The sequence below is a fragment of the Equus caballus genome, chromosome 1 (genome assembly GCF_041296265.1).
Source record: "Equus caballus isolate H_3958 breed thoroughbred chromosome 1, TB-T2T, whole genome shotgun sequence".
Lineage (NCBI taxonomy): Eukaryota > Metazoa > Chordata > Mammalia > Perissodactyla > Equidae > Equus > Equus caballus.
Window position 1 is genome coordinate 103,491,723 of NC_091684.1, and position 26,852 is coordinate 103,518,574.

The 26,852-nt window shown below is 49.8% G+C and overlaps 1 protein-coding gene across 2 annotated transcripts in view; it reads left to right on the top strand.

Moving 5' to 3' along the window:
* Positions 1 to 14,848: 14,848 nt before the first annotated feature.
* The window catches only part of HOMER2 (homer scaffold protein 2), an 86,228-nt gene continuing 74,224 nt past the window's right edge, over positions 14,849 to 26,852 (top strand). Inside the window, exon 1 of one of the 2 annotated variants that reach the window (XM_023626132.2) lies at positions 14,849 to 15,048. In XM_023626132.2, the coding sequence (XP_023481900.1) occupies positions 15,044 to 15,048 (5 nt within the window). In that variant the 5' untranslated portion in view covers positions 14,849 to 15,043. Of the gene's footprint in view, positions 15,049 to 21,480; positions 26,440 to 26,852 lie in introns of those variants that run through there. The other variant, XM_070230257.1, reaches the window with a different exon arrangement.

Below are 26,852 nucleotides of genomic sequence, written 5' to 3' on the forward strand. Positions count from 1 at the left end.
CACTGGGCCGCCTCCAGTGGAGCACGCGAACTTAACCACTCGGCCACGGGGCCAGCCGCATGAATTGTACACTTTAAAATAGTTAAAATAGCGAATTTTATGTTATGTGAGTTTTACCATAATTTAATATATATGTATTTTTTTGAATGAATGAATAAAATGCTTATTATACTTAGAGATTTACATTAGATGGCTTGTCTGTGCAATGAGATGTGTATGCTTCATGGAGTTTTTAATGGAAAATCCCAAACTTCACACAAACAGAACAGTATCATGAACTCCAGTTACCTACCAGCCGGCTTCAACAATGAGCAGCTCACACCCAGCCTAACTCTGTTGATACCCTGATCTACGGGTCCCCTACTCCTGCTGCATTATTTTCAAGCAAACTGTGGATATTTCACTGTGCATCTCTAAAAAGCTAAGGACTCTTTTTTTTGAAAACTTGTTTACAACACATTATCATCCCTAAAAAAACTTGTTTCTTAATGTCATCAAGAACAGTCTTCCAGTTTCCCAGATTGCCTCACGAATCTCCTTCTTAGAGTTGACTTGTTGCGTTGTGGTTTTAAGAGATCAAACTACGTTTCCCAGAATTGACCTGTTGAGTTCATCCTTAGACATAATGAGATCTTAAGGAAGTTAAAGTTCCTTATCCGAAGATGACTAAAGTTGGACAAGATGCTATTAAAGTTCCATTTCTACTCAGATGTTCCCTGAAGAGTCTCTGAGGAAGTCCTTTGCCTGCTGTGGCCCACACTGGTGTGTGGCAGTAGATGTCAGTCATGAAGTGCCGGTGAGTTGATTGCAATCCTAATTTGAGAGGCCCCAGGTTAGCCCCGGAGCTCACCAGCAAGAACCTCTCCACTCTCTCTGGGCTTTTAGTATCTTCTCTTTTCTGCATCTTTGTTTCATACATCCTTCACCCTCTGGAGGCTTCTTAGTAGAATTCACTTTTCCACATTGTCCAGACAAATATCACAGAGATTCAGGCAGTGATGGGGTTCTCAAGGGCATCACAGGTTACAGGTAATGCTGTCTTAAGAGAAATTGTGAGGTTTTGACTCTTTTCGTTTCCTCCTCTACCTGTTTTCCCTTTTTTGTGTTTATAATGCATTTACTGACCCACATAAGTACGTATTTCTATATAACCTGCTACAAGGTTGACCTGATTCTTTTATTTCCCTCTTTCTCCACCTTTTAATGCCCGCTTCTCTTCATCCTGTGCCCATCGCCCTGCCTGTACCTCCGTATTGCCTCCCAGATGCTCTGAGCTTTGGCACAATGGCTCTCTTCAGTTTATTCTTACTCCTTTCATTCGTCCCTCGATTCTGCTCTACTCCCAGTGCCAAGTGTGCTATACCCTCTAAGTGACTGCTGGTTGTCTAATGGAAAATCAAGCCCAGAGGTGGGCTGGAGGACCCACCCTCCTTCCAGAGATGCCTCTGTTGCTTAATAATAATAGCTCAATGTGTGCTTTATCTAACCCTCACCACAGCCTTCAAGAGGCGGTACCAGTGTTGCCCATTTTACAGATGGGGAACCTGAGGCACAGGGAAGTGAGATAACATGCCTGAGGCTAACAAGTGGGGGAGCCCAGGCGAGACTCCAGACAGCCGCTCACTGAACCGCTCTGCTCTACCTCATGACCCTGCGAAGGGAACCTACCTCAGAGGGAGGCGACATTCCCCTGTGAGCAATCACAAGAGCAACTGCTTGTTTCTTATAGTTCGAGCAGGCTCTGGGTAACAGTATCCTTTATTTCAGCATTTCCAAAATGTGTGCTCTGAAAAACTACTTAAGGCTTTGTTAACAAATTCTTTTAATTTAGAAAATACAGTACATTGTACTCATTTCTTAAAGTTTCTTAAGTCTAATGGACATATTAAAGTTTCCTAAAAAAAAAAAAAACAGACCAGTAAAGAAACCTATTTCACTTCGTTTAGCCCACTATTTCCCAAACCTGTGGAGTATGGAACCTTTCCCTGCTACATAACACCTGTTGACATTCCATGGAAACACTGCTTTATGTAAACTTTCTGGAGTAAAGATAAATAAGGAGCTATTTCAGAAATTGCCTTTAGTGGGGCCAGCCCCATGGCCAAGTGGTTAAGTTCATGCACTCCACTTCAGCAGCCCAGGTTTTGCCAGTTCTGATGCTGAGTGTGGACATGGCACCACTCATCGGGCCACGCTGAGGCAGCGTCCCATGTAACACAACCAGAAGGACCTACAACTGGAATATACAACTATGTACTGCTGCTTTGGGGAGAAGAAGAAGAAGGAGAAAAAAAAAAAGATTGGCAACAGATGTTAGCTCAGGGCCAATCTTTTAAAAAAATTGCATTTTAATTTAAAAAGCCTAACTGGCTTTATTAAAAGACTGCTGAATGTCTAGCCTGTCTTGCCATCACCCCCTGACCCATTGTACTCTGGGGTGGTTGTGCTGTCTGTAGGCACAGGGGGGCGGTGGAAGGCCTGGAGCAACCTGAATGTGAATGAGCTTCCCAGCTCCTCTCGGCAGGCTTGTGCCAGAAGGGCCCCAAGGTGAAATTTCAGAGCTGGTATCCAGTGTCTCCCTCTGTAAACAGTGTCCTCAGATTTGATAGATACAAACTTCCTGACTTGTTTCCATACAATGACCCAGCTGGATCTAAAGGTAGAAGATGATGTCACCAGACATCTATAGTCATTCCCTAATTAATACCTGGCCAACGAATACCTAGCTCTTTTGTTCTAAATTAGGACTGCACCTCACTGTCATCCCTCAGCCAGGGGACCGAGCCAGGGGACAGGGCTGCCAGGACTTGGGATCATCCAAGGCCTTCAGCAGTAGAGGCAGAAGTAAGAGGCTGTGTGTACATGGGCCCTGCGTGAAGGATGTTGAAGGAAGAGGGGCCAAATGTGCAGAGGCAGCAGGCCCACAGGAGTCTCGGGGCCCACTAGGCCTGGGAGGGTTCCAGAAAGCAGCCCAAGGGTCTGACTAGCTCCCAGTGATGCCGGCCCTGATATTGGTTCCCCAACATTGAACCCAGCATATGTGGGACTAAAACCAAAAGCACCGTCCCTTTTCCCCGCTTCTTCAAGTTAGATTCCTATGTAAATATTGGGTTTTAAAACCTTCCTATCCCTGAGCTCCACAGGGCAAATAGAAGTTACAAATCGTTAGAGCCCAGGTGGCCTCATGCTGGGCTCACACTGAAGTGTTGGCTAATTACTGCTCCTTTGCAGTTTATCACTGAGAAACTGATGTGCAGAGAATATCAGGAAGCTGAAGCTTCCCAGGTCCCAACTCCTTGCCTTCCTGGTGCCAGAATCCACCGTCCACCAGGGAGGCTGACAGCCAAGGACACCCACCTGCGGGTTCCCTCATCTCACCATCCCCCTGCTGTAAGCACCCTCACAAGGCCAAACACAGGCTGGTGGGAAAGCGCCACCAGCAAGGCCACAGGCTCCCCCTCCCTACCTAAAACCTCAAATAAAAACCCCTGCCTTTTTTCCTTCCGGGAAGTGGATCTGAGTTCTCACGAACCCCCATCTCTTCATCTGGCTGCCTTTCAATAAACCCATTCCTTGTCATAAGCCTGGCGTTCCAGTTTTTATTTTGGTCTCTCTCTCTTGTGTGGCGTGTAAAAGAACGTGTGTTTGTGGCGCTAACACTGGGAGCATGAAGTCAGTCTGGCCGGGAGCCTCTGTCTGCACAGCCCCAGGAGGCTAGGTTTGCCCCACCTTGCTGATGGAACGGGCTAGTTTATTCTTTCCCAAATTTGCCTTTCGTAAGAATCACTCCAGGCACTTATTAAACATGTGGATTCCCGTACTCCACCCCAGAAGTACTGAACTGGTCTGTTTAATAAACGCCCTGAGTGATCAATACGATGAGGCAAGTTTGGGAAACACTGCTGTGGTTGTTCAAGGTGTCTTTGTGGCAATGGGCTCAGTCCATTCCTCCAAGTCCTTTTGTTCCCTGTCTGTTTTTTTCTTGGCCCGACTTGGGACTCCATGAGGGTCTCATGTCCTCTCAGAAGAAATGACAGGGGCCTTCTTCAGGGGCCTCAGACTCCTAGACTGTAGTCAAGGCCAGCTCGTAGCCTGATGTGGGGCCCCAGCTAGAGTACGTGTATATATGTTTTCTCCCTTTTCTTGGGTCAGCCTTCCCCTTCTTGTTCTAATGAGAAGTAATCTTAGAAGAGGCGGCCTGGTGGGCTGTGGGTGCCCATTTGGTGCCTTTTCTACTGAACCTCTTCCCTGCTCTAATTAGCCAAGATTATTTATGGAGCACATACTATGCACAGAGCTAGGGAAAAAAGTAAGTTGAACATGTCCATACTTTCTAGGCATTGAAAAACTCGTCCAGATTAGGGATAACAAAAAGGTCTGGAGAGGGATAGTGGTGATGGTTGCATAACAATGTGAGCGTCCAGTCATGCATTTCCTAACAACGGGCATGTGTTCTGAGAAATGTGTCGTTAGGCAGTTTCGTTGTGCGGACATCATAGGGTGCACTTACACAAATGTTGTTGCTACAGCCCTCCATACACCTAAGCCAGATGGTACTAATCTTATGGGACCACTGTCATATATGTGGTTTGCTGCTGACCGAAATCTTATGTGGCACATGACTGCACTTAATTCCACTGAACCATATACTTAAAAATGATTAAAATAGTAAATTTTATGTTATGTATACTTTACTACAATTAGAAAAAAATAACATGTTTGGGAGACAATGTACCCGAAAACCAACTGAGGAAGATATTTACAAAGTGATAAACCAGCAAATATAAAAAAGCACATGAATTTAAAAGGGTAGTTGAGTAAAGCAGACCAGACGCTCAGACAGCTTTGTAGTGGTTTACAAGGAGGTAAAGAATTGGTAGATTGGAGAATTATGCAAATAAAAGAGATGGTGTGTGCAAAGAGAACAATAGATCGTGTCTAATAAAAAGCAAATTTCTAAAGGGAAGGGTCCGTTGAAGACGCAGCCCTCAACTACCAACCTGGGTGAGGGAAGTGTTTGCTGGGGGAACGAGGGGATGAGGAATGGCAAAGAAAAGGGCGAAAGGAGAAGTCTCTTGTGAGCGGTTGGTGACTGTGAGGGATCCACTGGCCTCTTGCTTTGAGGTATTATCTTGATTCAAAGGGATTTTCTGCTAACTATTCTGGTATTATGACTCTGAACTTACAGAAAGGGGCAAGTATTGGAGATGGCCAGATATAGCCAGAAAAGGTGTACTCATTTCTGGGCCGACTGCCAGATCATGCATCTCTGCCCTGCACAGGAGCTGGAAAAGAGCTGGAGGTGGGCCTTGGAGCAGAAGCCAGCTCTTACTGGAGAGCCCAGCATAGGCAAGGGCTTTGTGGAACAGAGAGAGCCAAAAACCCACGGGGCAGCTGATGTGAAACAGGTGGCTTTCAGGAAAGGTATCACCTGCCATGAGGACCCCAGATTTGCAGGGGGACCTCACTTAGAACAACTGGTGGATGAACTGAGCTTCATGGGAGGCAAAGATCCTAGGAACCAGGAGGCCACTGTGGCCTCCCAGATGGGGCTGGAAAGAGAGTAGGAGTGGGGCTGTGTCTGATAAGCGGTCCATGCCAGCTGAGCCATCTGGGGCTAGTCTGGCACGTAGTAGGCGTTCAGTAAATATTTGCTATGTTGAAATGAACTGAAAACCCACTTGTTTCTATTTTGCATTATTTGCTTTTTGTTTGTTTTTGTTTTGCTCTTAGTTTGCTGGTAAAGAGTTATTTCATTTTTTTAAAAAGAAGATATTTGATTCAGCTGGATCAAGCCGAAAGGAGGTTGATCCACGTCTAGAACAGGATGGCCCCTGGGTGCTAACGGCCACACTTTGGTCCTCACAGGCTCCCTCTCCTCCCCTGGTGAGTCCATCTATGCCTTCTATCTCTGCTCCTTCAACCTGCTCTTCCTGAGTTCTGATACTGTCTTGCCGATGGCTCCCACATCTTCCTTCCAAGCTCTATACCCGCTATATCTACCTGCCCACTGGATGCTCCTCTTGTGTGTTCCTCAGGTTCCTGCGTCTCAGCTTGTCCAGAATGGCACTCATCCTCTCTCCTCTCTGGTTCACTGCTGGTCCCCTCCCTCAGGATTCCATATGTCCTTAAGAAGCATCACCATCTGCTCAGCGTCTCCAGCTGGAGTGCTACACAGGGCTTTACCATCTTCTTAACTCATCCCAGTCTTGTTGGGTCTTCCTCAGTCACGGCTCTGGAATCTCACCTCACTTGTCTGAGCCTGCCCCGTCCCAGCTACTCCAGATGTGCAAACAGGTGCCCAGCTTTCTGCTACTGTGGTTCAGAGGCGACTGACCTGTATAACTCCAGCCCCTCTCAGAGAGAGCCAACAGCCTTTAGAGTGAATAGCTTCTGCCCTGTGCTCAGACGAGGCACTGCACCTCCTTGGCCCCGCAAATTCCTTGGGTTTCCTGGTTCCGGTCCAGAGCCCTAAGTCTCAAGAAAACCTAGCCAGTGAACTAGGGTTTGTTTGTTCCTTTTTGTTCCTACCGGTTCCCAAACTCCCGGGCCTCTGGGGCTCATATCTACTTCTCTTTGAGCACCATAAGGCTTGGAGCAATGGTTCTCAGCCTTGGCAGAACACTGGAATCACCTGGGGAGTTTAAAGGATTACTGATGTCTGGGCATCACCCAGACCAATTAAATCATTCTCTCTGGAGGTGGGGCCCTGGCCGTGGCATCTTGTTGAGCCTCTCTAGGTGATTTTAATCTTCAGCCAGGGTTGAGAGTGACTGGTTTAAAGCATCTAGTCCCACTCTCTCTGCCTTAGGTTCTCAGAACTGTGCCCACTCTCCAGCTCTCCACACCTGCCCTTTCAAGTTTTTCTCCAGGAATAGCTTACCTTGGAATGACTCTACTAGGTCCCGAACCATCTTCCATCCAACAATTCATCCATCTACGCTGTACTGGGCACTGCAGCACAATAGAACTATGTACTTATGCTGGGCATCTATTACCTTTTGCCCACCACCCTGTATCCATTTACTTTGACTTTCCCAGCCCATGATCTTCCTCTGGGTGTCTGCTCCAGTCCTACTTCCAGTCCATGGTCCTCTGCAAGAAGGTGCCCCCGTACCTCACTCCAGGGCTGCATGTGACCCAAACTAAGCCATTCACTAAGGCATTCCATCCTCCTGGCCACAGAAATTGGCTCAGGGATGGACCCGAACCCCAAGGCAGGCCAGTGAGACACAGAGCAACTGGATTCTGGGACTTTGGTGTGAATTGTTTGGGAATTTGCTCATCTCTTGCTAGATATGAATGTGAGCCAAGAGCCAAGAAAAGTGCTTGTGTGAGGATGGAGCCCAAACAGAGCAAGGAAAACCCAGGGAGGGACCCTGCCCTTAAAGATCACCGTCTAATAGAGGAGACTCACCTGCTGACACTTCCAAAAGGAGCAGTAAAAGTGACAGCGTCCTAGCTCCGGGCAGCAGAGCAGCATAACCTGGATGCTCCCGGGGACACTTGCCGCTGGCTAGCCTGCGCATGTGGTCATTTCCAGTTTTGCCCCTTAGAGTTGAATTCTGCTGGGAGGCAGCCAGTGAGGTCCAGCCTCTCCTCAAGGTTGCTGGTTTGTTGATGACTGATCCTTCTGCCCAGCACCTGCAGCTTCCCAGGACCCTGCATCGCAGGACCTCCCTGGCTCCCCGTCTTACTTCAGGCTCCCCTCCCTCCTGGAGGCTGATCACCTCCTCTCCTTCCCTGGCCTTGGCTGAAACCTGTCTCACTCAGACCCTCCTAACGAACTTCTCCTGCCTCCAGCCTCTGCCTCTCCACCATTCCCTACTCCTGCCAGAGGATCTAAGATGCAAATTAGATCCTGCCATCCTCTTCACAACTTCCACTCGCTCCTGTGGCCCTCAGGATCAAGTCCAAACTCCTCAACATGCCCTTGAGGTCTTCCACGATGGGGTCCCAACTTACCTCTCATGCCTGGCACTTCCCGCCACACACTATTGAGCAACCGCGTGGACACTCCCTGTCATTCCCCACTTGAGTCAAGCCTTTTGATGCCCCATGCCTTAGCAAGTGCTGGTCTATTTGCTGAAAGTGGCCTTCTCTCCCATACGTCCTTTAAGATCCAGCTGAGATATCCCCCTTTTGACGCCTTCCCCAGGCAGAGTCAGTATCTCATGGAATTTTATTCATGCCTTGGTTGCATTATATTTGGCTTATTGGGTTGTTTGAGAACACAGACTGGCTCAGTTAAGGTTAAATGGATGAAGGAATGTTGTCAGAATCCCCAGAGGCATCTGGGACAGACTTTGGGAAGCCCTGGATGGGAAGAGTAGAGGACGGTAGGGACTGTTGGAAATGCTTTACAGCTTCCCTTTCTAAGGGCAGATCCTCTGCTAGATTGGAAACAGAAGAGGCTGGGGCTGGTGGTCCCATGCTGATCTGGCTTCATCTTAAAGAGATGCCCCATAGTCTCCTCTGACCCTCAGGTGCCCTGCAGAGGAATCCCGACACTGTGGAGAGCTTCAGACACAGGTTAGCAAAGTGTTACCCAGTAGAGAGCAGATGGCTCTTTCCATATAGTTCCAGAATACTCACACCAACACTACTGAGTTTTAAGATGTTGACTATATAAATTCCATCATAATAGTATTAATTCAGTCACAATAAAGAATGGAAATTTCACCCCAGTTCCACCATCATAGCCAGTGATAATAATAATAATACTTGTAGTATTGAGAAGGTATTATACCTGGGGCTGAGCTGGGCACTTTAGATGTATTATCTCACTTAATCTTCTTAACAGTCCTGTGAGGGATGCCCATTTTACATATGAGAGAACTGAGGCTCAGAGAGGTTAAGAAACTTGCCCCAGGTCACAGAGATAGTCAACAGCAGAGCTGAGACGTAGCCCAGGTCTGTCCGACTCCAGCGTTTGTGCTTTTATCCTATATTCCTCCTGCAGTCCCAGCAAATCAAACTTTTCACTTTCTATGCTTCCAGGCCTTGTCCCTACATACTAAGAGTTTTTACATAATTATACTCAAAGCACAGCTATAACATGGATTACTCTCTGAACTTAACTTTATATCATAATACATGTCCAGTCCATCACCACGTCCTGGTGAGTGTTTCTCCAGTATATATCTCGAGCCATCATCTCTAACATTGTCTCTGCTCTGGGCTTCTGCTAGAGCCTCTTAACTGGTCTCCTTACATTTATTCTTCTCCTTTTCTTTCTTTCTTTCTTTCTTTTTTTTTTTTTTTGAGGAAGTTTAGCCCTGAGCTAACGTTTGCTGCTAATCCTCCTCTTTTTGCTGAGGAAGCCGGGCCCTGAGCTAACATCCGTGCCCATCTTCCTCTACTTTATATGTGGCCTACCACAGCATGGCTTGCCAAGCGGTGCCATGTCCGCACTCGGGATCTGAACCAGTGAACCCCAGGCCACCAAAGTGGAACGTGCGCACTTAACCGCTGCGCCACTGGGCCAACCCCTCTTCTCCCTTTCTTATCTCTCCTCCTTCCAGGAGCCAGAGTGATCTTTTAAAAATATAAACCAGATCATGGCATTCCCCAGCCTGTCGGTGCATTTGGATAAATCCCCAATTCTTAACCCGGCCGCAGGGCTCTGAGTAGCTCTCCCACCATATCTCAGGCCTTGCTAAGCTCATGTATTCCCACCAGGCTCACCTTCCTCCAGCTCCTCAACACTGCCCTGCCCTGTACCCCTCAAGGCCTCTGCACAGTGTCCTCTGCCTGGGACCTCTTCCCTCTGCACCGTCCCTGGCTGGAGCCTCTTTGTTCTTGAGACTTCTTCTTAAACGGCTCTTCAGAGAGACCATTCCTGACCACCTCTCCCAACCTAATTTACGTCCCTTTTATTCACACGGATCACAGTGTGTAATTATGTATTTGTGTGATCATTTGATTAATATCTTTCACCCAATCCTACAGATCCACGATGGAAGAACCGTGTCTCTTTTGCTGAGCACCTTACCCGTAACGCCTAGCACGGTATGAGATGCAGAGTATGTGATCCGTATTTGTTGAAAGCATAAATATTTTTCTATGTTACTATATAGTTTTCAGAAATATAATCTAGTAGTTTCATAAAATCTGATAGTTATCCATTTAATTAGTGGCTTTAATAAGACATTTGTTTCCTATGGCGTTGAGAGAACTGACCTTTTATGGTCCCTGGATCAGCAATATCAGAAATCCGAACACACTAATACTAACATTCTATATGTACGTGGTGAGCCTCATCTTGCTACTGAAAGAAAAACATATAGATTACAGGTTTTGAAATCAACTTAGTGGGCTGTGCAGTGCAGCACTGCTTTTAAAAATAGAACAGGACAGAAAATGTCTGCATGCTTTGCAGGTGAGGGGATAAGAATTGTTCTGCATAACTTTCGCTAATATATCTAACTTCTGTTTCCCTTGTATATGGCTGTGACTACAGCTATGTAGTTGAAGTCTGTGCTGGGTTGCAGTGTAAAACATATTTCTTCCTGTGGGTTGCAGTTAAAAAAATTGAAAAGCATGGATTTTGATGGCTCGCTTTTGGAATTATGCCAACAGTTTCAAGTCCCAGGGCTCACCTGAAGAGCTGCTCTTAGCCTTCCGCATGCTTACCTTTCCGGCGTGGCCAATGGCCAGATCGCTCGGAGGGTGTAGTATACAGGAGACGCTCAAGGCTACTTTCTCTTTTAATAAACTTTTTATTTTGGACCAATTTTAGATTTACAGAAGAGTTGCAAAGAAAATACAGAGAGCTCTCCCATACCCCACACCCAGTCTCCCCCACTGTTAACATCTGACATCACAGGGAACACGTGGCGTGGGAAGGAATCAACGCTGGTACGTTGCCACTAACGGAGCTCCAGACGCTATCTGGATTCCACCAGACTTTCCTCTTTCTCCTCCAGGATCGAATCCAGGATCCCACATGCATTTAGTCCTCGTGTCTCCTTTGTCTCCTCTGTCTGAGACCGTTTCTCAGTCTCTCCTTGTTTTCGTGACCTTGACAGTTTGGAGGAGTACCGGTCAGGGATTTTGTAGAATGTTCCTCAGCGTGGATTTGTCTGTGTTTCTCCTGATTACACTGGGGTTATGGGTTTAGGGACAAAATATCACACAGGTGAAGCACACTTCTCATCACGTGCTGGGAGAGGGTCCGTGATGTCACCCCAGCTCCTCACGGTGATGCTAACCTGCATCACTCAGTCAAGGTGGCGTCTGCCAGGTTTCTCCACTGTCAAGTTACTGTTTGTCCCTTTCCATGCTCTATTCTTTAGAAGCAAATCGCTGCGACACTGAGATTGGCCTCCTCTCATGGAGGTGGGGGAATGAAGGGGTTAAACTCCACCTCCTGGAGTGGGCCGTGTCTACATACATCATTTGCAATTCCTCTGTGGGGAAGAAGTCTACATACATCATTTGCAATTCCTCTGTGGGGAAGAAGTCTACATACATCATTTGCAATTCCTCTGTGGGGAAGATCCGTCTCTTCTCCACGTACTCATTTAATCATTTATATCAGTAAGGACTCATGTGTGTTTATTTTATGTCTTGCATTATAATCCTGTGCAATGTTATTGATTTTGTCGTTCAAATTGTTCCAGCTTTGGCCATTGGAAACTCTTACAGTTGTCTCCGGTGTCCCTTTCACATGCCCCCATCCTTTTGTTGTTTTGAGCCCTTCCTTGCTTTCTAGTACTACAAGATGCTCTAGGCTCATTTGTATTTTCCCTGCCCCGGACTAAGGCCAGCCATTTCTCCAGGTGCTAGCCTTTGAGAGATGGGAAGTCAGAGACGTGGAGTGTTACTCTCTTAGGCACAGGGGCTGCACAGCACTTGTCCACCCCAGATGCTTGGGAGAACTAGTTGACAATACAGAGGAAGGGCACATGTGAACCTGCTCCCTGTTTCCTTAGTTGCTCAAGCTTATACAGCTCTCTGGTGAGCCACCCACGGTTATCTGATCTGCCCGGGTTGGAGTGCAGAAGCTTCCTCAGACCCACTGTCCACGCCTGGTCAGATTCTGGGGGGCTCTGCTGCCAAGACAGAATGGCAGGAATTCTGGTCCCCGAGCTTGTGCTGGTCCAGGTCTGGCCTCCCAGACTCCTGGGGCACCTCTGCCCTGCTTGTTCCCAAGTCTGGATCTCTCTGAACACCAGTTTTAATTTTCTCAGGGCTGTTGTCAACATTGGCTTCTGCCCCACTCCTCCCTCTCATGCGTCTTCAGTAGGTGTCATTGCTTCCTTCAGAAAAAGTCGCCCCCCAGACAGTGTTCCCTCAACCTTCCCCTCTGGGCCCTCCTCCCTGCTCCAAGGCTAACCCCTGCACCTGGGCCTGGATCCCAAGCTTTCCCGCTTTCCCCAGGACCTCCCCTCCTTTCTCACACCTCCAGTCTCGTCCCCCTCGCTGGCTCCTCTTGCTCAGCCTAAAAGGATACTCAAGGCTCTTGATCTAGAAAGACCCTTCTTGGCCTTGCCCCAGCCCCCAGCAGCACGGAATCTCTCTCCCCTTCATTTCAGGCCTCTTGAAAGTAGAGACATCACCAATCATGTCCCTTGACAGCTGAGGCCCCGGAGACCATGTTGACGGAAAGTCCCACAGAAAAAGGGTGACTGTATTGGCTTCGACGGGGGAGGCACTGATAGACACATTAGACTCTCTCCAGGGAAGACTCTAGGATGATGACATCCTGCCAGCTAGGACTACCCAGGAAGCTCAGAGGAGGCTCTGGGTGTCTGGGAGAGCTCCTGACACGCAGGACCTGACCTGGGCCTGGAGCTGGGGTGGAGGGAGAGGAGCGGAGGCCACTCCCCACAGGGTGGCAGCCCGAAGTTGGAGGACAGGAGGGGCATCCATTTCAAAATCTTTCCGATCCACCCTTTCCACTCCTCTCCCCGGGGCGAGAGCCTTTACCCAGAGGGACAGCCGCTTCCTTCTGGAGCCTTGACTTTGAGTGGGCCCACACTTGCAGCATTGCCCTGCTTCCTGCTGACTGTGCGAAGCAGGCCAGGTGATTCACCGGCCCCACCTGCCTGGCCCCGCTGCATCTCCGCGAGGTGACGCGGGTGTGCCCTTTCCATCAGCGGAACGAAGGAAACTCCCTTTGGGGTTTGGGGCATTACTTGGCCCCATGCACTGTGAGTCTGTTTTCTTCTACCCCTACTCCAGCAGAGCCAGCTCCTGCCATTTATTTCCTCTCTGCTGACTTCTCTCTTTGACACAGCTAGGGAACCCCACCCCAGACTTCCGTCTTTGGAATTCAGCTTGTGACAGATAAATTTCCTCTAGGACCAAGTGCTTATCAGGTCCTGGCTCTAAACAGACTCACCTGTGCTTACAGACTCTGGCCAATTTTGTGCATCTGTGGCCCAGCCTATTCACTTATTCATTCAACAAATATTTACAGATGACTTTCAGGCCCAGTTCTAGGCACTGGAGATACAATGATGAGCAAAAAGACATGACTTCATTGAGTTTGCAGATGTGCCTAGGAGACAGACATTAAATCAATAGTTTCACAACTATATAATACAAATGATAAGTGCAATGAAGCAAAAGTACAGAAGTTCACGGTCTTTTCTGGGGTGTTAGGTAAAGCTTCCACAAAGAAATGACAGTTTGAAATCTGAAGAATGAGTAGGAATTGACTTGACAAGGGAGTCGGGGTAATGGAGACAGAAGAGGAGAAAATCTTCCCAGAATGTGGAGAAAATCTTCCCAGAATGAGAGAATGGCATGTGCAAAGGTCCTGGGGCAGAAAGGATGGCCAATTGGTTAGAGTGCCAAAAGCAAGGGAGAGAATGAGAGGAAGACAAAAGGCTGGAGAGGGTAGTGGAGGTGCAATGGGTTACGTCCTTGTAGGCGTGTTCAGTAACTTGGTCCTCATCCCAAGGACAGCGGGAAGGAAGCTATTGAAGGATTTTAAGAAGAGTGATAGGATCAGACTTGTAATTGAGAAAATTCCTGACCACAGTGTGAAGCACGGATTAGAAGAAGGTGGGTACCCCCGTGAGAAGACTGGAGCTTAGCAAGTGAAGTTGTGGTTCCGGAAGGGATACGGGTAGGGTTGGGGCGGTGGCCCTGCTCCGTCTGCTGTTCTTGGCTTTTTACTGTCCTGAGAGGCCAGGCTCATGCGGGTAGGGTGTTCTCAGCAAACGCTGATACTGTGGGAGGCGCAGAGGGGGCGTGGAGGTCAGGTTAGTCGCAAGGCCAGCCTTTGGTAGGGAATCAGGACCTGAGAGGTGGAAAGGGGATGGAGATGCCGCTTGCCCTTAAGTTCCACTTTTGCCATCTCAATTTCCTTTGCTCTAAGAATACGGCCAAGCTTGATGAAGCCTCCTTCGAAGCAACCACCCTCTAGCGGGTAGCCCCCGTCCCGTCTTTACCCAGGGAAGGGCCCGGAGCACCTGCTGCGAGCGTAAGATCCTCCCCGCCACGCTGGCTTCCGAAATCCTGGCCCTGGGGAGGCGGATGCAGGAGGGCCTCGAGGGGCGGCAGCGCCGTGCGCATCTCAGAGCCTGCATGCTCGACCTCCGCTCTGAACGTGCGACCTTGGGCAAATCACTTCCCCTCCCGCGGCCTCGGTGCCCCCGTCTGCAAACTAGGGGTGGTCCCCAAGTCCCTTCCAGCCGCGACCGGCACGCTCGCGCGCGACGCTGCGCCAAGCCCCGCGGGGGTCCCGGGGCGCGCGGCCGCCGGGTGGCAGGGCACGGGCTGCGCGCAGGCGGCCGCGCCCCCCGCTCCGGGCCCGGGCCCGCGGTTACGTAAGGGCCGCGCGGGGGGCGGGGGGCGGCGGAGGGGGGCGGGGCTGTCCGAGCGCCGTGGCCCCGCCCGCCTCCCGCCCCCGCCCCCCGCGCCCGGCGGCGGCGGCAGCAGCAGCGCCCGCGCAGCCCGCGGCATGGAGCGGCGCCGGGGCTGAGCCGGCGCGCACGGGCCGCCGCATGTGCCGCGGGCAGCTCCTGCCGAGCGCGCGCAGGGCGAGCGCCAGAGGCCCCGTCGGAGCGGCCGCAGAGCAGCGCCGGAGATGGGGTGAGTGAGCCCGCGCCGCGCTACCGGGGCTCCCGGGGACCCCAAGGGGCTGCGGCCGCCGCTCCGTCCCTGCGCCCGGAGCCCGGAGCCTGGAGCCTGGAGGGAGCCCGCAGCCGGCGCCGGAGCGCCCGGGGCCGCCGGCCCGCGCCCCCGGCTCCCCCTGCGCGCGGCCTGGGCGCGGACTTGGGGCCGCGCGTGCGGCGGCGCTTCCCCTCCGAGCCCGCCGGGCGCGCGGGCACCGGGCGGGCACAGGCGCCCTGGCCGGCCTCCGTGCTTCGGCCATTCCGCGGTCCCCACGCGCCCGGGCGCGACCGACTCCGGGGCCTGTGTTTGGGAGCGGGAGAGGCAGTTGGTCGTTCTCCGCGATTGGGTTTATCGCAAACAGCATGGAAATCGAAGTTTTCCTGGAAAGGGGGTGCGCCCGATAATAGTAGCCCCCCAGCGTAGGGATAGTGGACTCGGAGCCTGCCTTGAGATGGCTGAGGGTGATGGAAGTCTGTGCCAAGCAGAGATGAGGCTTCAGCCTTTGAACCGACTGAGTGGATGCTCAGGAGAGAAGTTGCAATACTCTGTCGAAGTGACTAATGCTTCTGAGCACATAAAGTAATTTAGAAAGCGGGATTGATTTCTCCTCGGCGTCTCTCCGAGCAGTAGGCTCTGTGAGTCAGGGCGCCGCGGTGCTAATAACACAATTAACTCCTCACATCTGCTCACCCGGTGTCAGCACACGCTGTGGATCAGGTGCCCATCCCTACTCAGGGAACGGTTATCATGCCCATTTTTACAGATGAGGAAACTGAGGCCTGGAGAGGTTCGGTGACTTCTGCCAGATTGGGCAGCTGATGCGCGTTTGTGGAAGGGGGACACTGTGTGTGTAGGCAGAGGGGCACCCACAGCCTGACCGTGGCCCTGGGGGATGGGGTGGGCTGGTAAGTGAACCAGAGTTCCTGAATCTCTGTGTCCCCTGCTGCTGAGCTTAGCATCTTCAAACAGTCTTCATGGCCCAAAGCCTTCTGCTTGGGGGATCCAGAGACCTTGCTTTCCTGTTTGGGACTGGCTAGGAGTGGAAAGGGGCTAGGTCATCCTGGTGGCCTGTCAGTGGCTTTCTTGTGAGTTACTTCCGGTAAGTTTCTGGAGTCATTTCACCCACTGAGCCTTATCTGTCGGGTCTGCAAAGTGTTTGGAGGGACCAGACGCAGACCAAGAGAAACTGTGAGGAAGGGAAGTATGAGGGCTGTGGGTCAACAGGAGCAGGGCAGGGGACAGAAAGGGTCCGGGAGATTGGCTTATGACGTCAGTGCCCATCCAGGAGATTTCACACATCCAGAAGCCGTGGGTGATTACGCCAGAGGCAGCTTGGCCAGCAAGCAGTTTTCCTGTAACATTTCCACTGACCCCTTGGATTATGAAAGGGCTGCTCTTGGAGCAGTGGGAACCTTTGAGGCTCTCAGATTTCATTCTTTAAAAAAAAGAAAATGTGTACAGGAAGAAGGAGTTGGCAAATGTAGGTCTCAAGATGGAAGATAAAAGCGATCTGGTCATTTTAACTTTCTCTGTCCCCCCCACTCCCCAGCCAACACCAACCCAACCCGTTTGCCTGATGAAAAACAAATATTGAAACTCCGACGGTGTTGAAATCAAATAGTTCTGTGGGAATGAAAATGTTTACTCGTAAAAGCTTGAAGAAAATGTCGGAAAATAATTTTTGTTTGTGGAGAAGTGGGGAGGAGGGCTTGGGGATTTTGTTTGAACATGGAATGTGCCTTTCATGTGATTTTAACATCATCCCGTAATGTCTATTACTCACTTGTTGTAGGTGAGGGCTGGTTTGTACCTCCTACCACCTCTGCCACTTTTAATATGTCCACTTCTTCTATAATTTATGTGAACATACAAACCATGGCTGTAAATTGAGATGGAGCTAAGGGCTGGGTAAGCAGTTCAGACAGAGGAGGGTGGAGGGAGCCATTTTACCCGAAAATAGAACCAATGTCATCCTTTCCGAGAGTTGAGTACGATGGAGGAGGAAGAACCCAGAAAGAGCAGCCAGTGGGAAACCTCAGTGTGGTCCTACAGCTTTGTCATGGCTCTAACGTGTAGACAGAGCCAGGATTTAAGAAAAAGAATATCTGAGTTTACCGCTCCCCACTTCCGACACTTTTCCTCATTCGGATGTTCACTGCTGTTTCCCGCTTCTCTCCTGCGAAGTGTTTTGCATTAAGTGTGTGGTTCCCCTGGTAAGTTTGTGTCCTCACTCCCCAAGGCAGTTGTTTCATAGCCACTCCCCTCCTCCCCTCTTTCTCCTCCCCACGCGCACTTTGCCTCCCTTTTCATTGACAAGAGAGGAGCCACGGACCACGGCCAGCCTCACCTCCCAGCACGCCTACAGTCCATTGTGCAGGTTCCCTTGTGTTTTCCTTCCCTCCTGTCTCCCTGGATGGCCAGTCCCTCCTCTTGTCCTACCAGAGGCCCGCCCTGCCTGGGGGACGGTCCTTCCCATCCCCTCTCACCATGTCAGGGAACGTCTCTCCTTCTTTCACCTCCCTGTCTCTCCAGGGTCTTTTGCAAACATGCTTTAGTTCAGTGCTGCCCAACAGAACTTTCTGTGCTGATGGAAATGTTCTATATCTGCATGTCCAGTATGGCTGCCACTAGCCACCTGTGGCTCTTGGGCCCTTGAAATGTGGCTAGAGCAACTGAGGACTTGAAATTTTAATTTAATTTACATTTGAATAGCCACGTGGGACTAGCGGCTGCTGTTTGGGACAGCACAGTCTCTCATCTTACATCCGTCTCCTGCTCCTGTTCCACTTCTTTGCTCCCCCTTCCCCTGAAAAGGTCTGTCCAAACCCACTGTCTCCATTCGTTTTCTTGGCCTGCAGGTGCCTCGTTCACCCTCCAGTCTGGCTTCCGCCCCTGCCTCTCCACCGAACTGCCAGGGTCACTGGTGACCTGCAGGTTGCCAGGTCTCTGCCCTTTCTTAATCCACCTCTCAGAGCGGTCCTCACCAACAGCCACGCCCTCCTCCTGGGAACAGCTCCCCTCCCATCTTCTCGCCACCACCCTCTTCTGGTTTTCCTCTTACCTTCCTGACAATTCTTTTCCAGTCTCCCTGCTGGTTGCTCCTCTGCCTGGCCTCTGAATGGTGGGGCTGCTCAGGGACTGGTTCTGGTTCCTTTTCGCTTCAGTACTCTTCCTAGATAATGCTATCCCATCCACCTCCTTGCCCTAGCCCCCCCACCCATGGCTTTAAGTGCCACCTGTATGCTGGTGACGCCCATGCTGTCATTTCCAACACAGCCCTTTCTCAGGGCTTCTGACCCTTGTCCGTGCATGGAGCTCTTGCTGCTCCTTCCAGTTCGCTCCTTCCTTCCCCTCCGTCTTCCCCTCCGAGTCAGTGGCCCACCCTCCACCTCCCTGCTCAGAGTCATCCTTGATTCTTCTGTCTCAGTTGGAGGAGGTCATGGGAGGACGTGACCACCGGTCCACCCATGAGCTGGACCTGGGCAGTCAGATGCTCCTCGTCTCCTCCTCTGTCCTTGGAATGTGCCTTCTGCCCACCGTTCCCACGGTGCGAAGTGTTCCATGGTCACAGCCTTGAGAGAGTAAGGTGTTGAGGCCATCTGGACTGAACATGTGACTGAACCCAGTGAAGGCCTCTGTCTAAACTTTTAAGATTCTAGTGGGTAGGTGTAGCGATCTCCTCGTCTTGTGGCCGCCCAAGATAAGCCTTGTAAGGAAGTTCCCTTGCTTAATAATTATTAAGCCTGCCACCTTCCCATCTGGAGTCTCCCCCTGGTCTCTCCTTGCCCTCCGTGTAAGGGGCCAGTTTGAGAACCAGCACTCCCTCGGCTCCCATGTCCGGGCTGTCAGTGGGTCCTGTGGGCTGTACTTCTGTGCTCTGTCTGGAGTGTATTCGCCTCTCCCCATAATCCTACCTCCCATTCTGGTTCTGACCACTGTCCCCTCCTTCCTGGACTAGCTTCCTAACAGGCTCTCAGCTTCCACCCTGGGCTGTCACTCTTCTCCACGCGGAAGCCTGCGTGACCAGCTTTCAAAGCTGCAAATCAGATCACATTGCTCTCTTCCTTGGACACCCGGCAGGGGCTGGCCTGGTCCCGTCTCCAGCTGTGCCAGCCGCTCTGCCTGGCCCTCACTGCCATCTGCTCACAGGAGCCTCCTTTCTGCTTCTTGCCCTGCCTGGAGGTCTTTGAACTTGCTGTTCCCTCTGCCTGGAATGCTCTTGCCGTGGCTCTGCAGCTACCTTCCTCCTTCTCATCCTGTGGGTCTCGACATCAGGGTCCTCTGCTCAGAGTCCTTCCAGCCTGCCACTCCTGCTCGCTAACATAGCCACGCCGCTGCCCACCAGTCGTCTGCCACAGCACACCTGCAGTCATCTGGCCTTTGTTTACATATTTATAATCTGTCTTCTCCAGGAGCATCCGGCAAGGATAGGTCTTACCTTTGTCACCAGTGTGTCCCAACACTTAGCATGGTGTCTCGCACCTAAAAAATATTTTTTGATTGAGTTAGTGCTTGAATGGGGTGGGCAGCCTTGCTTGGATGCTGGCCCGGAAGTTGTGATAATTTTTGGATTGCCTTCTTTATGTCTTGCTTAATTGAGAGTGGCATGGGCCAAGAGAGGAAGAATTACATTTGGATGCAGCTTTCTTTTAAGGCTAAAGCAAGCCATTTAGCTTTTATTGTGTCTTGGGTTAATATTCCGGCCCTTGGCTGTCGTCTCGAGTATTGGGGTTGTAAATTATCTTTTTACCTGCCTGCAAAAGGCTAAGAGAAAACCCAGCATGTCTGCTGTTGTGACTTTTAGCTGATTTCGTCAGCGTTTACAAACACCATCTACTGTATTTCTGTTTGGCTTCAGTTTACACTCATTTATTTTGTTCTGCCAAGATTATGTTGCAATGTGTGGGTGCCACAATCTTGGTTATCTAAAACCTTGGGCCTTCTCTCAGTAATCTACACCGATTAACTTTCTTTCGATGTTCATTCCTTCTTGAATTTTCCATCCCTTCTGAGTCACGCTAAGCCACGTAGTTCTTACAAACTACGAGCTTTGCTTTGGGGTTTGTGTTGACTAAAGTAGCTCGAGTGTTTCAGATAGATTGAGGTAGATTTGTCTTCTTTTGGTCCCGTTCGGGGTTTTTTAAACTTCACTTTCTCAGGTTCATTCAGTCCTTTCATCTGTCAGGCAACTGGTGAGTGCTGTCGGGGATCCAAGATGAGCAGACCTACTAGTTAGTTCCTGCCCTTGTGAAGTTTCTGTTTCAGAAAGCTAGATAAGCCCTGTCACAAGTGCCAGCTTTATGTGTGAAATGCTGTGAGTTTAAACAAAATGTCATAATCCATGGAGTGTCAGGGTGGTGGGGATGCCCATCTATTTGGGGAACTTAGGAAAGACACCCCCGTACACTAGGGGGAGGTGCCTGGGGGCTGTTAGCATTTAGGATCACCCTCATTATCTAGACATTCATCTCCGTTAGGGTCAGAGTTGGAAAATGGGGTTGGAATTACTTGGAATGGGGGAGGCACTAAATAGATATGCACCAAATGAGCGAGTGAATAGGAATGAGTGAATACTCTCTTTGGGCTGACTTTTACTTTGGGGTGATGCCATCATTCTTATTGGAAACTACCCTGAAACTCCTGGCCTTGAGCATTTTGGGATGGAGTCAAGGGCACATTTGCTTGTACACAGTCCCCCGAAGGCGGACCCAGAGCAGAGCAGGTGGTTTATTTTTGTCTAATGGGCTCAGTGATTTGTGTAAATTATTAGGTTTCTTTTCGGTAATGGCTCCTGGGGGACTTAGAGTCAAGTGTGTGGTCACCCTTAGCAGATTTATCAGACCTCGTCCATTACCTCTGTTCCTCACTCCGTTTTATGGCCCTGCCCTTGTTTGCCTTCACCTTCTCATCTACCTTTTTTTTTTTTTAAGCAAAATGAAAATATCTTTGCTTTTTTTCTAATTATAAAGATGTTACATGTTCATGCTAAACAATAACAGCATAAAGAAGGAAGTGAAAATTACTTGTCGTCTCCTGTGTCAGGGATAAACTCCACCAGCAGTCTGTCTGTCTTTGCAGACTTTTTCCTGTGTCTGTATGTCTCTGTGTCTAGTTGTACATCCACATAGAGCAAATAGACTTTTAACAAAATGGAATCATATACATCTATTTTGTAACGTGAGTTTTTCAACTTAAAATACCTTGAGTGGACATCTTTCCATGCCAGTAATTATAAATATATATCATCATTTAAATCCATGCCTACTTCTCACTTGTCATTTTGCTGAATTTTATACATCTTTGTAAACCTGCTTAAATCCTTTCTAGAACGAGGCAGGGTACATTTTAAGAAAGTGAAAAAGACTTTTCGACAATCCCTTAAAGCAGTTGTTTGCTTTAGATGAATTACTAAAGGAAAGAAATGGTGGAGGAGACGAAGATCACAATTAATGTTGGATAAATTGCGGTGACTGTGTAATTTTGGGTGAGTCACTACTCTTCAGTGAATCTTGGTAAGAACATCAAGGCTTCATCCTGGTTGCTAAGGGTGGTCCAGCGTGGAGCAGCAGGACCCAGCTGCTTGAATTGTTTCTGCTTGTTTGGAAACATCAGGGCAGGGGGATTCTGCACTCAGACCTGGATGAGCATCTCTGCCAGCAGAAGGCACCCCTGGCCACACCTGAGCACCCCTTCTGCTTCAAAGCCCTTTGTCTGGTGGGGATCACACCCCCTCCTTCACACAGTTCCCTCGGTGAGAGGATTGGCAGGGACATATATACAGGAAGAATGTTATATTTCCTGCTTTAGCTATAAAGCAATTAAAAAAAAGAACACGCAGATAAATTCTGTGCATGTCACCTCAGCCAGCATCAGCATCTAAAACCTTTGGAAAAAGACTTCCCTTTAGTACAAGGAGTGGGGATGGGAGCTTCTTTTCTATTTGAAAAGAAAAACTTCCTTCACCTTTGTCAAAAGTGAAGTGAACAGCCATCAAAGACAGATTTACAATAGAGAAAAGCATTTTTTTAGGCTGCTAGAAATCTCAGATGTTCCAAGTCCTGACCTTCTAGGTCTTGAGAGTTAACACCTTGTTTTTTTCCAGTGTGAAAACAAATTGAGCACAAAGAGGCTTGGTAAGGAAATGGGGCAAAAAGCTTGCAGTTTGCGTTGGTTTGGGTACACTGGTCTCCAAGCGTTGCTTGTTATGGGTCTGCATCTCGAGGTATTTGCACACGCAGGCTGCCTCCGAGTTGTATTTATAGGTTTGGAGGTGAGCGCCGGCTCCATGATCCGGTTTCCTCGCGGGGTGCGCTCCATGTGGGAAGCCTCTGCTGGATGTACCATGTGAAGTCCCCAGTAATTCTGTCGCTGGGGGCTGTTAGTCATATGGTATCATTCTGGTAGAATTTATTTAAATTATATTTCAAATTAGCTTGTTAGAATAAAAATATGCTGTGGGGAACACATTTAGACATTTGTCAATGACTAGAGAGATTTTTTTTTTTAAAAAACATTTTTATTCACAAGCCTGGTTGATAGTCGTATTATTATTCCTCTGAGGAACTGGGGACTGTGGCGTCCACACCCCATGCAGAAAAGCTTAGGATAAGGCATTGCCACCAGCCAGAGCAGTTAGCCTGAGAGCTGTGCATTGAGAAACCTTTAGTATACAGGTGCCTGCCAGCCAAAGGAGGGCCGAGCTGAGGCTGGGTCCCAGCTACGGGAGGGGCTCTGGCAGGCTCCTTGCTGTTCTCCTTGCCCTGGGAAATCTTGGTCCAGGTCACCAGTGAGGGGCCGGCGGAGGCCAGCAAGCCCTTTGTCCTCCTTCGGCTCTTGGGGTGAATGTTGTCTGTGGGTCTTGGGGTGTGGGTGGCCCCAGGGACCCAATTACTGAGGCGTATTACAGACCCCACTGCCTGGGCATTGGCTGGCTCTCTTTTGGGATCTTTAATTGGAAAAGCTTTTAATTGGAGTTGTTCAGATAAATAGAGAATAGGAGAGTTGCTTTGGTTTCTGTTGTCCTGGGGGAGGAGGGTGACGGAGAAAGTCCTCATGGGGAAAAGGAATGGAGCCTGTTCTGGGAGGTTCCAAGGGATAGGAAAAGGAGTTCCCAGTGGTGGTGGCATCGAGGCACATTTCAGCTCAGGGGGTATGAGGAAGAGCTCTCTAGCTCCGAGTGGACTGAAGGTGGAACTGACTGTCTCACCAAGTGTGAGTTCATTGTCATGGAGAGCCACCGGGCCGGGAGCCTGAGATAGACGATTAGGTATAGGCAGGTCAATTCCTAGCCCCCTTGGCTGGCTGTGTGAGCTTGGACAAGTCGTCTTCTCTCTCTAAGCCTCACTGTCTTCATCTGTGAAATTACTGAGATGCTGAGATAAGAAAATGTGCATACAGCCTTTAGCATTTAGCACTGACGCATAAGTCCTCAATAAATGGTGGCTCAGTTTATCATCATCGTCACCATGATCCTTTCTGCTTTGGGTGGGAGGCTGGGGTACATGGTCAAGGATGGTCCATCCCTCATCTGTAATCCTCGGCACTCCCCGAGTCCTTGGCTGGTCTGAGCATTGCCAGAGTTGTTCCCTGTCATCAGGTGACCCAGACAATATGAGTTTTGCCCCCTGAAGCCTTGCTTCGTGTCACTAAGCGTCTTGGGTAGTGGCTGGAAGAATATTACCAGCCTGAGGGCCGGGAAGGTCAGCAGAGCCGACCCACTTGTGACAACAAGAAACCGGTCTTCCAGTCAGTTGCTTTCACAGAGAGGTGCAAGTGTGGACCAAATAAAAGAGGAGTTTCTCCCCATTGTGGGTATCAGACTAGGCATTTGTTTTGTTGGTCAGGGAGATCTTAATCTGATTATTTGTATATTCCTTCACTCCTTCATTCAAGAATTAGTGACCTTCTACCTTGCGTCAAGCACTGCTGTAAGTGCCAAGGACACAGGGATGAACATCCGTGGCCCCATGAGGCTTACAGAAGTGGGGGAGGTGGACATCAACTAAACATTACCTAATGGATCAACATGGGGGCATATGGGACCAGGGCCCATGAACTATACTCTAGTAGGTTTCAGGTTCTCACATCTCTAGACCCCACTGCTCATATGGATCTGAATTCCTTGCTGGTCACCCTTCATCAGCTCCTGTACCTCTCTTGACCCTTTGACCAATGACCATCACCTGGCTGTCGAGCACCTTCTCTGGGCCAGGCACCAGGAAGAAGGATTGTTAGAACGGGGTCCCTGCCCTCTTGAGGGAGATGGGTGGTAAGCAGGGAATTAGGGCAATGAGATAAGCCTTGTTACTGAAATATGAACAGGGATAAAATGCTTAACTCGGCAAGAAGCTAGAGAAGGCTTCTTGAAGGAAGGGAGTCTGGAACTGAGTCTCGAAGGAGACTGCAAGTTTCCTAGGCGGACAGAATGAGGGGCGGGGGAGACATTTAGCTGGAGACAGCTGCCCGTGGTAAGCAGTGAAGTTTGGAGATGAAGAATAGGGCCCTTGGACTCAGTCCTTGCTTGACCATTCACAAGCTGTGTGACCTGGAGCAAGAGCTGACCTTCACTGAGCTGTGAAATGGGACTATTAATAGCATCGGTGTCATAGAGTGGTTGTGAAGATTAAATGAAGCACAGATTGTGATGTGCATTAGCTGTTAATAGTGGGCAGGGAGGTGAGAAGGATTGTGGAGTCCACAGCGTCAGGAAGATATAGGCATGAAGAAAAGGCCTTTGTGCCAAGGTGTTAGGACTTAATCCTGTGGGTGGCAGGAAGCCAGCCACGGGTGAGACTGGAGGAAGGGGAGAAGTTAGTCCTGGTGTCAAAGAATGAGGCCTGACGGGGCAATGGCAGGCACTGTGCTCAGAGAGGGAGAGATGACCTGGGGTAGGAGGCAGAAAGAAACATGCTATGTGCCAAGGAATTGGGGCTTCAGTCTATAGGCAATGAGAGAGCATCTGCAGTTTTGAAGAGGAGAATAATACTTGTATTAGGAAAATTATTCCAGAGATGGTAATGAAGGGGAGCGTGGAGAGTTGAAAGATTGGGGAGAAGAGGACTCATGGGAACTAGACACAGTCTAGGCAAGACATATTGAGAGCAGAAGGAATGGAGGAGAGGAGAAAGCAGATGTGGCACGGGTTTCTGTAACGTAAACCTTGCCCTGTGCTGGAGTGGGTCTAAGGCAGCTTCCAGGAATGTGCATAATACAATCAAATAGAAAAACATATGGAAGGCATCTCGCTGGGCATGAGAGGTAAAAAGCTTGAAATTCTTCCCTGTGTAGTTGCTAAATTAGGACGCAAATTAAGCTATCATTTAATGAGAACTTAGTGGGTTGGAGTTACGCTGCGGGGTGCTGTCTATACAATATTTCCTTTAATCCTGACAGCAACCCCCACTTTTGTAGTTGGGAGAAACAGGCCTTGAGAGATTTAAGAATCTGCTCAGGTGGTGCCCAGCCAGGAAGGGGCAGAGTTGAGAATCAAGCTCAAGCCTGTTTGAGAGCAAAATTCAGGTCCTTAAGATGCACTTTCTGGGGGCCAAGGCCCCCATAGCATCATGTGGGAGGTGGACCACAGCTGTGGATGGTTGGAATGAGAGAAAGGGAGAGGCTGAGTTGCCAGCACTTGGGATATTCCTGACTGTGTCACTGAGCTGATTGATAGTGGTGCCATTGCCTGAGGTTGCAAGAGGAGATGCCTTTTTTGGGGGGGAAATGATGAGAGCTTAGTTTTGGGTGGATATGGTGAATTTCCACTTGTGGTGGGTCATCCATGGGGTGGCATCTGTAAGTAGCAATTCAGCTCTAGCGCTAGGCAATTGGGATGGAGTCGAGACACAGATGTGGGAGTCATCACCCCTGAGATGGATCTGATCACCCTCAAGACCCAAGGAGAGAGTGGATCGAAAAGATGGAACTCCGGGAAAGGACTACAACTAAAGGGAGAGGAAAAGAAGTCAGTGGATGAGACTGAGAGCTGGTGAGAGTGAGAGGAAGGCTGGAGGAGAGAAGCGTCGCAGAAGCCAGGGTGAGGAGGCTGAACAGGGCATACCAGAAGGGGAGAGGCCTCAGCAAGCTCTGAGAAGGGTGGGGAACCAAAGTGCACGCCGTTAACGCTGTGGGTGTGGCCGTGTTAGGCCACTGATGGACTTTAAGAGCAGCTTCAGCCGAGTGTGCACAGATCCATTTGCAGGTGACCTAAGGAGTGAGCGTGTGGTAAAGGAGTAGAGAAGCCTGGCTGAAGATGAAGGTGAGCTGGAGTGTGAGTGAGAGTAGATGGAAGGTTCATCATCGTTTCATAAGTCGAGCCTGTTGGGAGACCGAGGACAAAGAAAAGGCGGAGATTGAAGATATTAGAGAAAGGTGAGAAGCAATAAGATCGGAGGCAGGAGGGAAAGAGAGCAAGAGCTTTGGAGCAGTAAATCTCCAGAAGGCGGCCGGGAGGGTCGTCCTCAGAGACCAGGCAGCGTGCAGGTACAGAGGTGTTTTGAGGCTGTGGCAGGAATGGGAAGGAGGGAGCTGTGTTGGCGGCCTTTGCTTTCTCAGCCTGACCTAAGGAATTGATCTGAGAACCAGGGAGGAAGGAGATCAGGAAGGAAGGAGGTGGATTGGCACAGCTGGTTGTGGGAGTTGGGGTGTGGACTCAGCTGGGGCAAATACAGGTTCGTGGGCAGCCTTTAGGGGCCAGTTGGAGATTCAAGAATGTGAGTCTATAAATATGCTAGTCACCACAGCTGGATAACTTACCAACATGCCAAGTGACCTGGGAGTGGGAG